Consider the following 10,573-nt stretch of genomic DNA (forward strand, 5'->3'; position numbering starts at 1 on the left):
GCATTAGTAGTACACTGGGAAAAAAATAAAATATGTGCATGACAAACTGTCTTGGTGGTCTATATTGTGGAACACAACAAAACATGCATTAGAAGCAGCTATTTTCCATTAATCAATTATTAAAAGAGGGGAAAAAAAAGGAGAATAGACCATTACTGTTTGCCACGGTGTGTATATTGAGGGCTATTTTGAATCACAGGAATAAAAAAAATCAAAGAAATAAAAAAAGAGTAGGATTTAGATAGGAATACAAGTGAAAAACGGATTCAGATAGAAATACATGTGTAAAACAGAGAATTACCATAGGAAAAACAAAGGAATTTGATGAGAGATAAAAAAATCACTTGATTCTTTCCATGAATTTTACCTGATGTTAAATTTCCCCTAAAACTTGCACGATAAGAGGTATTCTATAGAAATTTTATAGGATTTAAAAAATTATATTAGAAAAATTTTTATAGAATTAAAATCCTCTAAAATTGATATGAATTCCTTTGAGCCAAAGTCGACCTGAATTGTCGACCGGACAATATCTCTTCCAAGAGAAGGAAACGCCAACTTCACAAAAATCACATTCCAAATCAGAAACCTCGGACCTCCAACCCAGGATCGGAGCGGATGACGACGACGACGACGGCGGCGACGAGGAGGTGGTGGAAGCGCCGCGGCGGCGGCGGCGGCGACGGCGCGGAAGACGGCGACGACCTCATTCCGATGGACATCCAAGGTGTGCACCATCTCACGCGCGCGCCGTTCTCCTTCCCCAACCCTCTCTCGTTGTCATCACCCCCGTTCGTGGACTGCGCGCAGACCAGGAGGAGATGGTCCGGTCGCTGGAGCAGAAGCAGGCGCAGCAGAGCCGCCGGTGGAGGGTGCGCGCCCACTGCCGATCCCCGATCTCGTTCGGCTTAGGGTTTTGTTTCGTCGATTCGATTCGGTTTGGTGGTCCTCCCTGCTCACGCCCGGACCCGGCCATGGCCTGTTGTTCCCTTTGTGTTGTGTTGTGCAGCGCGTCTTCGCCGGGTTCCTCCTCGGCTACGCGGCCTTCCTCGTCTACTCCGGCTTTCACCATGCGGCGGCCCCGTGGGAACTGGTTGGTTTACTTACTGTCCGTCACCCCCATTCCCCATTTCATGGCGCTTTGCTTAGACATCACTTGGTTGAGCTCATTATTATTGCTTGATATTGATTGGCATAAGATTCGGAATTGGCATATGGTAGCACACATGCCGTAGTTCGGTTGCGTTGGATTAGTTACAAAATTATTTCCTTGAGGATTGCCAATTTACCAGCAGTTGAAAAATAAGGGGGGAGGGGGGAGGGGGGGGGGTCCTTCATATGCATGTGAATGCATTTATTTATATCCATGTGTCATACATTGCTGGATAATGTATTTCAGCGATGCCTGAATTCTGCGACATTCAGCACTACAACTCTAACTATTACACCTTCACAACTGTTGCTATCTGCTATACCATGTATTAATGATTTTCTTTGTAATGACTGTCTAGCGATTGCATTGCGCTGTGCTTCTGTCATGTTGTTTGACACATGCTTCTCTAATGTACAGCGGTATCATGCTTATTTCATGGAAGATTTGTCATCACCGATGGTCGTAGTTGCAGGTAATTATGCTTACATCATATTTGCATTGCACACAATAAATGAACCAGAGGTTCTCTCTGTTACAAAAGTAAAAAAAGAGAGAGAGAGAGAGGGTGGAAGTTTTAGATACAAGTACAGATAATGAAATGTCTACATGTTACTTGGATTGAAATAGCTGATGGCACTGAGCCAGCTGTGTCTTTCTTATTTGCTCAAGTTAGCAACTTCAAATGCAAGTTTTTTGTTTATTGAGTGAATTGCAGTTTGGGGCAACTTTTTATTGCCAAAGTTTCACTTTAGACCACCCTTCAATAAATATTTCCACTTTGGACTAGGTAATTTTGCCTTTGCTATATTTTTTTGCACTTCGGACCACCCCAACTCTCTTCTCTTCTCATGTCTAACCACTCCTATGGCAAAAATATGCCTTGTGCATGGGTGAGAGTTCATTGGCACGTTGGAGCCAAAACGCTCGAGGTCGTTGATGTGCTGAAAAGATAAGTTTGGGGTGGTCCAAATTGCAACAAAGGCAATGCGCAAACTACAATTTGCTCTTGTTTGTTTTATCATACTACTTTCTTTTCCAATGACTTAGCAGTCTGCAAACATTTTCTACTCGGAGTTTTAGGGAACATGTCACTTATAGCATGATAGTATTACACAAGATGCATTTATTGATCCTGTTGGTTAATCATCATCTAAACTCATTCCCTCTGTAATTCTTGTTTTACTTTATACCAAAACAAATAAAAGAATGTGGAACTTACAGGCATAAAATTTGTCCTGCTAAATCAAAATTACTTCCCTTGTGATATGATTAATACCTTACCTTGAATATTGCAGATTGGATAGCTGCCCTAGCATGTTTATTCTCAATTAAAGGATTACTTCACTCCTGGAAGAAGTGGATGTGGTATTCATTCTATGTCAGCATACTAGTAGCCCTCTTCTGGACATACTACCTCTTGAGGTATCACATTATCTACTAGTAACTATTTGCTTTGTGCATTGTTATTACCATTTTATGATAATGGTCTTTTATGCATGACCACATAAACAGTACTAGCCAACCATCAACGGCTAGAACTTGTAATTTGATTGGTTGATTGGTTTTACTCTTGTGCTACAGGTTACCGAGAATTCGATGGGATGTAGCATGGCTCCCGTTTGGCCCTTTGATGTATGCTTTCTTGCTTCCTTCTATCTGTTTTTCACAGACCAAGAGGATCATTTCTTGTTAATAACATTGTTCGTTTTATCTATATTGTTGGGCAGTGCTTCTGCATTGAGCCTCTATGTGGACCACTCTATGCTGGAGTCAATGCAAGATATCAACGCCTTGAGGAGCTACATGTATAACTACAAGGCCTTGTAGTGTGGAGAATATGGCTAGTTGTATCTATACATGTAATAGGTTTGCACTTATCATTAACTCCCGGTATAGCTTAGAGTTCATCTACTTCTAGTTTACTGCTAAACAATGGAGATTCACAGGTTTCATCTTTGAATGGAATTATTTTGGTTAAAGTAGCATCCATCATTTGAGCAATCTCTAATCTGTGACAGGATTAACCACTCTATTACCAGCAGAGCCCCAGAAATCTTTCTGCCTTGAGTTAAGACTTTTTGGATATCTAGAATTTTTCTTCGGCTTATTTCCCTTAGGTCACCTTTTGCCCTTTGTGTTGCTTGTCAATGACACCAGAGTGCTTCAGGGGTGCAATTCCTATCCCCATCCTCAACGGCATCCATATGGTCTGATTCATCAACTACTGGCACCGTCAGTCTCATTTGCACATCCTGCACCATCAAAACATGATCCTAGTTCAAGGAGTGTTTAGATCTAGGGGTGTAAAATTTTGGCGTGTCACATCGGATATTATATAGGGTGTTGCATGTGGTGTTCGCGCACTAATAAAAAAACTAATTATAGTATCGGTCAGTAAACCGCGAGATGAATTTATTAAGCCTAATTAATCCGTCATTAGCACATGATTACTGTAGCACCACATTGTCAAATTATGGAGCAATTAGGCTTAAAAGATTTGTCTCACAAAATAGTCGCAATATGTGTAATTAGTTATTTTTTAAAACTATGTTTAATACTTGATGGTGTAAAAATTGAGGTAAACAGGCCCTCAGCTTCATGCTCAAGTTGTGCGAACCTGAATTTCTGGCATCCTGGCAGGGCCCTTATTTCAGGACATAAGGAGTACTCTCTGTCAAAAAAAACTCTGTCCAAAAAAAACTTACCTAGATAAAGGTAGTCCAGATTTATAGTGACCCCTCTTAGATTGAGTTTTTTTTAGGAGGGAGTAGTATCTTTTTTCATCACTGATGCAGGCATTACTGATTTCGATTAAGAAATGGAACATGACAACATTATATGCAGCTAATAAACAATCTTCACACATCTGACGGCTGCACATTGGGGGTGCAAACTGATAGGCAATAATTCAGCAGGAATGCAAGAATCGGGTCTATCTATACATTTGTTTTTTTTTTCGAGGAAAACGGGGAGCTTTATTAATTAAAGATTAGGAGGGATACAGTCTTTGGCTAAGCTCTCCTTAACACACTCAGGCGCACACATACGCCACACCGAAGATTGCTTCAGGCGCCTAGCCAACTGGCTAAGGCAATGAGCAACTTCGTTAGCTCCCCTATTAATCCTATTAAACTTAAAAGCAGGAAGAAGTGGAAGAATCGACTTGATTTCCTGGAAGACCTGCCACAAAGGCGATCTGTTCTTAGCTCCCGACGTAAGGCTAGCCACAACATTCGCACAATCTGATTCCAGGATCACCGGCATCTGAATCCAGTCTGCTGCTAGCCGTAGCCCATCCCTGCACGCTTGAGCTTCAGCTTCCTCAGGCGACTGACAGCTTCGGATCACATTCCATGAAGTCAGGAGGACATCACCCACATGATCACGGATGACAATTCCAGTACCTGCTTCTCCGATTTGCTGCACGAAAGCTCCATCAACATTAATTTTAGCCCATCCTTGCGGCGGTGCTTCCCAGCGCACCAAATCACTGGGACTACTCCGGGCAACCGTAGTAGCAGATTTAGTACCCATCTGGGGGCCTTTCCCTTTTATATCAGTAACAGGATTGACCTTTGTGGTACTAATGGATTCCCACAGGCTCTGCAAGAACAAGACAGAGCCATGGACAGTCGATGAACCTGAACCAAACAAGCTGTCATTCCTTAAGAACCAGGAGCTCCACAGGACAAGGAGGAGCTTTGCTCGCTCTTCAGGGCTTAGTCTATCAAGCAGAATCAGAAGCCAGTCTGGACCATCATTTCGCAACTGTTGCTCATCCGGCAAATTTCAGACACAACGAAGCTCAGTACGCAGGGCTGTAGATCGAGTACAAGAAACAACGGCATGAAAACCATCCTCATCTTCCACACCACACAGGCTGCATTTACCATCCCTCACCATCTTCCTCTTCAACCGGTTCAGCTGAGTTGCCAGACAATTACGGGCTAGTCTCCAAGCAAAAATTCTGATCTTTGGTGGTACAGGAGCAGTTCATAAGGCTCGCCAGAGTAGCCTTTCACCAGAGTTAGCCGAGCTAGAAGAGACACCGTCCGTATTGATTTGCTTCATCAGAGCAGCACGGTATCCACTCCTAACTGTGTACATTCCAGACTTCTCAAAGTGCCATGCCAGAAAATCATCAGTAGGAAATTGGGGCAACTTAATCTTTAACATTTCATCGGCATCAAAAGGATGACAGACCCGCCTGATTAGCTGTTCGTCCCAACAATTCCCCTCAGGGATGATGAATTGTGATACCCATCGGAGCCGACATCGACTTTTCATACCTGACACCCTAAAAGAGGACTCCCTTGGGATCCAACGGTCCTTGCAGAATTTGACCCTCTTGCCATCAGCAATGCGCCAGATCAGTCCTTCCTTTAAAAGTTGCAGTTCATGTTCAATTCCTTTCCAAGTCGGCGATGTATCAGCTGGGAACACTGCATCAATCAGATCGCAGTTTGGAAAGTATTTGGCCTTTAGAATGCGAGCACATAGACTCTCCGGGAACTGAATTAATCTCCAGGCTTGTCTCCCTAGTAGCGCCTGATTGAAAATTCTGACATCTCTAAATCCGAGTCCACCCATGCACTTAGGGAGAACCAAATTATCCCAGGCGTCCAATGTACCTTCCTCTTATCCTCCTCGTCACCCCACCAAAAGTCTCTCACCAGTTTAGTGTAAGCTTCGCAGGATGACACCGGAAGTTTGAAAACCCCCATCACATAGGTAGGTATTGCCTGCGCCACGGACTTGATAAGAACATCCTTCGCTCCCGACGACATGAACTTTTCTGCCCAGCTATTCAGTCTTTTGATCAAGCGTTCCTTGATTGTTTTAAATTTGTCCGCCGTCATTCTCCCCTCTAGAGTAGGGAGACCCAAATACTTACTCTCGAAGGTAGCAGATTCAACCTGAAAGATCAGTTTGATTTCCTCGATCACATCACTAGGACAGTGAGCACTTGTTAGCAAAGAGCACTTCGTTGGGCTCAGAAGCTGTCCGGTGCAGCGCTGAAACAACGGCAAAGCTTGTTTGACCACAGTAACCTGCTGCAGGCATGCTTTGACAAACAGCAGGCTATCATCAGCAAAGAGTAAATGGGAAACCCCCGGCGCCCTTCGACAAACTTTCAGTTCCTCAAGTCGCCCAGCAACCACTTCATGGTTCAGAATCGTCGAGAGGCCTTCAGCTACAAAAAGAAACGAGTATGGCGATAATGGGTCTCCCTGCCGTAGGCCCCGGGTTGGCGAAAACGGCTCCAGCAGATTACCATTGAGAGAGACGGAATACTTCACCGTTGTAACATAGGTCATTATCCATCTCACCCAGGTTTCACAGAAGCCGACTTTAATCAGGACACACCTTAGGAATTCCCAGTCGACACGATCGTAGGCCTTACTTAGGTCAAGTTTATAAGCACAAAATTGTTTCCCCATCGACGATTCCCGTTGAATGTTATGGATGCACTCAAAAGCAATCAACGCATTGTCCGTGATCATTCTATCCGGAATAAAGGCACTCTGGTTTGGTGAGATGATATCATGTAAGAGGGGTCTCATCCTATTAACCAAGCACTTAGAAACCACTTTGTATATGACGTTGCATAAGCTGATCGGCCAAAAATCCTTCAGCTGCTCCGGTTGAGGGATCTTTGGAATCAAGATGATGGAGGTATTGTTGACACCAACTGGCATCACCACTTCGGAGAAAAAACTACGGACAACACCTATAACCTCTTGCTTCAAAACTCCCCAATTGCGTTGAAAGAATCTAGCCGGAAAACCACCGGGCCCGGCGCCTTTAGAGGTCCAATCTGGAAGAGTGCATCCGAAATTTCTTCATCCGAAAAAGGTTTACAAAGCTCCAAGTTCATACTTGCATCAACCCGGACATCAAACAAGTCCACTAACTCACCAGGATCCACTCCCTCATCTCTTGCATATAACTTTTGAAAGAAATCCCTCGTTAACTTTTCCATATTTCCTTTGTTCTCGACATATCTACTATCCTCATCTTTAAGACAATTGATCTTATTCTTCTTCGCTCTCCAAGCTGCCTGGCGGTGAAAAAACTTTGTGTTGCGGTCTCCCTCCTTTAACCAAGACACCCGCGATCGTTGGAGCCACATCATTTCTTCCCTATACAACAGCTCATCTAAGCGGGCATACAACTTCCTAATCTCACCATCATGGTTAATTGGATCCAAACTTGATAGTTCCTCCACCTTAGCTTTGATCTCCTTTATCTCCTGCGACACAGAACCAAAAACCCTGACACTCCACTCCCCAAGATTCAAAGCGGTACCTTCCTGCTCCCATGCCAGCTTAATAGCCTCCCCCAAAGAATCCTCTCGTTCCCACATGATTTCATAGCGGAAACATTTGACAGGTCGGTATTTCTCTCTCTCCACCCGAAGCAGTATAGGACAGTGGTCGGACCTCGAAGACACTAAATGCGTCAACTTGGCACCCGAAAAGTGGTCAGACCAACTAGGAGAGGCTACTGCCCGATCTAGTCGCACCCGAACATTTCGGTCCCCTTTTTGCTTATTATCGTATGTCCACGGCAGGCCGACAAAACCAATATCGTGTAAATCACACTGGGACAGCACATCACGGAAATCCCTCGTCTGAGGCTCAGGGCGCTGTCGTGCCGAAAAATGCTCGAAAGACCACATTGTTTCGTTGAAATCACCCATCACCAACTAGGGAGCATTGGAAATCGGTGCAATTCGGCGGATTAGCTCCCACATAAGGTGGCGGTCCTGCATCCTTGGTTCCCCATACACAAAGGTGCCCCTCCATTGGAAACCGCTGTTTGCTTCACTTATTAAAACATAATATACCTGCAGCTCATAGACAAAACATGAAAAGATAAATTTCATCCCAGATAAGTGCCACTCCACCACCTGATCCTTCTCCTTTCAAGGCCAGGCAATTCTTCAAACCTAGGCTCCATCTGAGACCCTGAACTCTCTCCTGATCTTGTCTGGTTTCTGAGAGAAACACCAGCCTCGGGCTGTACATCCGCACAAGACGGACCAATTCATGAACTGTACAGGGCCGCCCCAAACCCCGACAGTTCCAGGCTAGAGCATTCATTGTTCCTTCTTCACACCATTATCCATCACCATATCAGTGTCAACACTAGCCGGGACTCCTGTAGGAGGATTTCCACCAGACCGTTCGGAACTCGATCTCTGGGATTTGGCCTCCCGTTTGTACGCTTCTACTGCATCTGCTGATAATCTGACAGTTATCTTCCTTGGTTTGCCAATATCCCTGCCTATGGACAGGCTCTTAGCTTTAACTGCACGATCAGTCTCCCTAGTTGGCACCCATTGCTTCTTTTTGGATTGCCCGCCAAGGGACTTTACATCTTGGTTCACCACACCAGAGACAATCCCGGCACTATGTTGCGGTGTTTCCTCCCCCGACAGCCCATAATCTGAACTCATGGACACTCGCTCTCTACTGCATGGCCCCCGAGCTGCCAAGTTCAGCTCACCATCGTCTAACTGCATCTTCATCTGAGAGACACCTTCCTCTAGAGCTGCGGTGATTCCCTTCGGCAATGGATACAACGAGGCTTCTGCCTCAACACTGGCCGCCTTCTCTTCCTGATCCGCTTTCTCCCCAACCAAGAACATAGTCACCCCACCGCTGTTCAACTTTGGATTACTAAGCACAGGAGCTTTAGAAGAACTAGAGGCAGTAAGAACCTTCTCCCGTTGGGCACCACTAAAATTCAGCACCTTGGCAGCTTTTGGGGTAGAGATTGAAGAGGAAGCAAAACTCTGAAGTTTCCTCTTTAACGGTGAAGCTCGAAGCTCCTTCCCAAAGCGCACCTGAGCGCTAGACGATCCCACCTCCGGGCATTCCCGCTCTGCATGACCAATTCGTCCACACGAGAAACAGAAAAAAGGCACATTTTCATACTTCACTGGAAAAGACATAACACCTTTATCCTTAATCCGAATCCTCAACAGAGGTTTTAAAGGAGAGGATAGCGGAAAAGCAACTTTAACCCGCAGGAAATCGTGTATAGCTCCTCCTATGTTTCCAAGGGCCCCCATACACAACTCGGTTGTAGTCAGCTTCGCAAGCAAACTCAACCAAGAATCTATTATCCCCCAAAGAACGAGTCTTTCTCTGTTGTGTCAGGTTCCAAGCAATACTCATCTCCTCAAACAAGCCTTTGACATTGTACCTTTGTCCTGAGTAGAAGCGAGCAATGATCAGCCACTTAGATTTCATCTCCTCCACCTCTTCACCAAGGTCCACATCCAAGACATCGTCATCTTCCTCTTCACCATCAGTTAGCTTCTTTTTGAAAAGCACCATGGCGCTCGACAAACCCTGATCTAGGTTGCCATGATGATCATCCAAGCCCTCACCAATTGGATCCAAGTTTTCGCCTTGGTTTATCCCGTCAGCCCCCGAAACCATAGCCTCGGATCTATTCTCCTTCGATGCCATTGATCCAAACTCAGAACAGCCGCCGCAGTATGTACCTCCAAAACCCTAAACTTCCCGACGGCTTCGGGCGGGCAGAAACCTCACCGGAATCCCCTTGTCGCCCCCACCGTCAGGAAGAGAAAAGTTTGTGGAAGAAAACAGACCACCACCGTCAAGACGAGTTGCAGCAAACTAGGGTTTGCAGCCGGAGAGTCAACAGGAAAACGTCGATACCAGGCCCAAGACCACAGGTCAAGTCCCAGTCAAAAACAGAATTAGATCCGCTCCCGTATACAATACGTAGCGGTAATCAACTCAAGAAAACAAACCAAACCAATCACGAGCGGATCAACACAGATCAAGCATATTGGATCCGGCCATAAACCCTAAAATCGCCCAGCTCTCGCCCTCCGTGAAAATCGGCATTTGGGGTTTTTAGAATATCTATACATTTGTTGATAAATTTTCTTCTAAACATTTGTAAAATGTAAATACAATACAATAATAGTTGTAATTACATTATAACTTGCACATAATTACAATGTAACTGGTATATAACTTTTATGTAATTTTGAAATCTTTAAATTTGCTTTAAGATTCATGCAAGAGGAGATGAAAAAAGTCACAGCGCACACACAAGTGAGGGGATTTGGTCTCTTGACCTCCGCTTGGCGAAAATAGCATGATATCACAAAATTTTTCAAAGTTGCATTCAACTTGTATATTGTAGTTATGTACAAGTTACGATGTAATTACATTACGATTGCACTATATTTATATCCGTCAAATTTTTGGGAGAAAAAAAATTGGCAAATACTCTTATATGCTGTAGCAAAAACTGTTGTCTTTATACCAATATTATTAAGGTCGGGCCGGGGAAATATTCCACGTGGATCGGGCCCGGTATCCCTCCATAAGCCCAGTCCCGCGCTTCCCAAATCCAAGCAAGCCCAGAAGG

At 44.6% G+C, this 10,573-nt stretch overlaps 1 protein-coding gene across 1 annotated transcript; it reads left to right on the forward strand.

Annotated features, from left to right (window-relative positions):
* Positions 1-533: 533 nt before the first annotated feature.
* LOC127760377 (uncharacterized) lies at positions 534-3,132 on the forward strand. The gene is made up of 7 exons (XM_052284625.1): positions 534-727; positions 811-872; positions 1,010-1,093; positions 1,571-1,625; positions 2,449-2,575; positions 2,735-2,785; positions 2,881-3,132. Exons 1-7 carry the CDS (start codon positions 619-621, stop codon positions 2,978-2,980), a joined length of 588 nt encoding a protein of 195 aa, XP_052140585.1. The 5' UTR covers positions 534-618; the 3' UTR covers positions 2,981-3,132.
* The last annotated feature ends 7,441 nt before the right edge of the window (positions 3,133-10,573 follow it).

This window comes from Oryza glaberrima, chromosome 1 (genome assembly GCF_000147395.1).
Source record: "Oryza glaberrima chromosome 1, OglaRS2, whole genome shotgun sequence".
In the NCBI taxonomy this organism is placed as follows: Eukaryota; Viridiplantae; Streptophyta; class Magnoliopsida; order Poales; family Poaceae; genus Oryza; species Oryza glaberrima.

Excerpts from the sequence above, each read along its gene's own strand:
- LOC127760377 (XM_052284625.1), top strand. The coding sequence starts at position 619 with ATGACGACGACGACGACGGCGGCGACGAGGAGGTGGTGGAAGCGCCGC. Across the intron at positions 1,094-1,570 it reads CGGCGGCCCCGTGGGAACTG|CGGTATCATGCTTATTTCAT; the intron begins GTTGGTTTACTT and ends TCTAATGTACAG. Across the intron at positions 2,576-2,734 it reads TGGACATACTACCTCTTGAG|GTTACCGAGAATTCGATGGG; the intron begins GTATCACATTAT and ends CTTGTGCTACAG.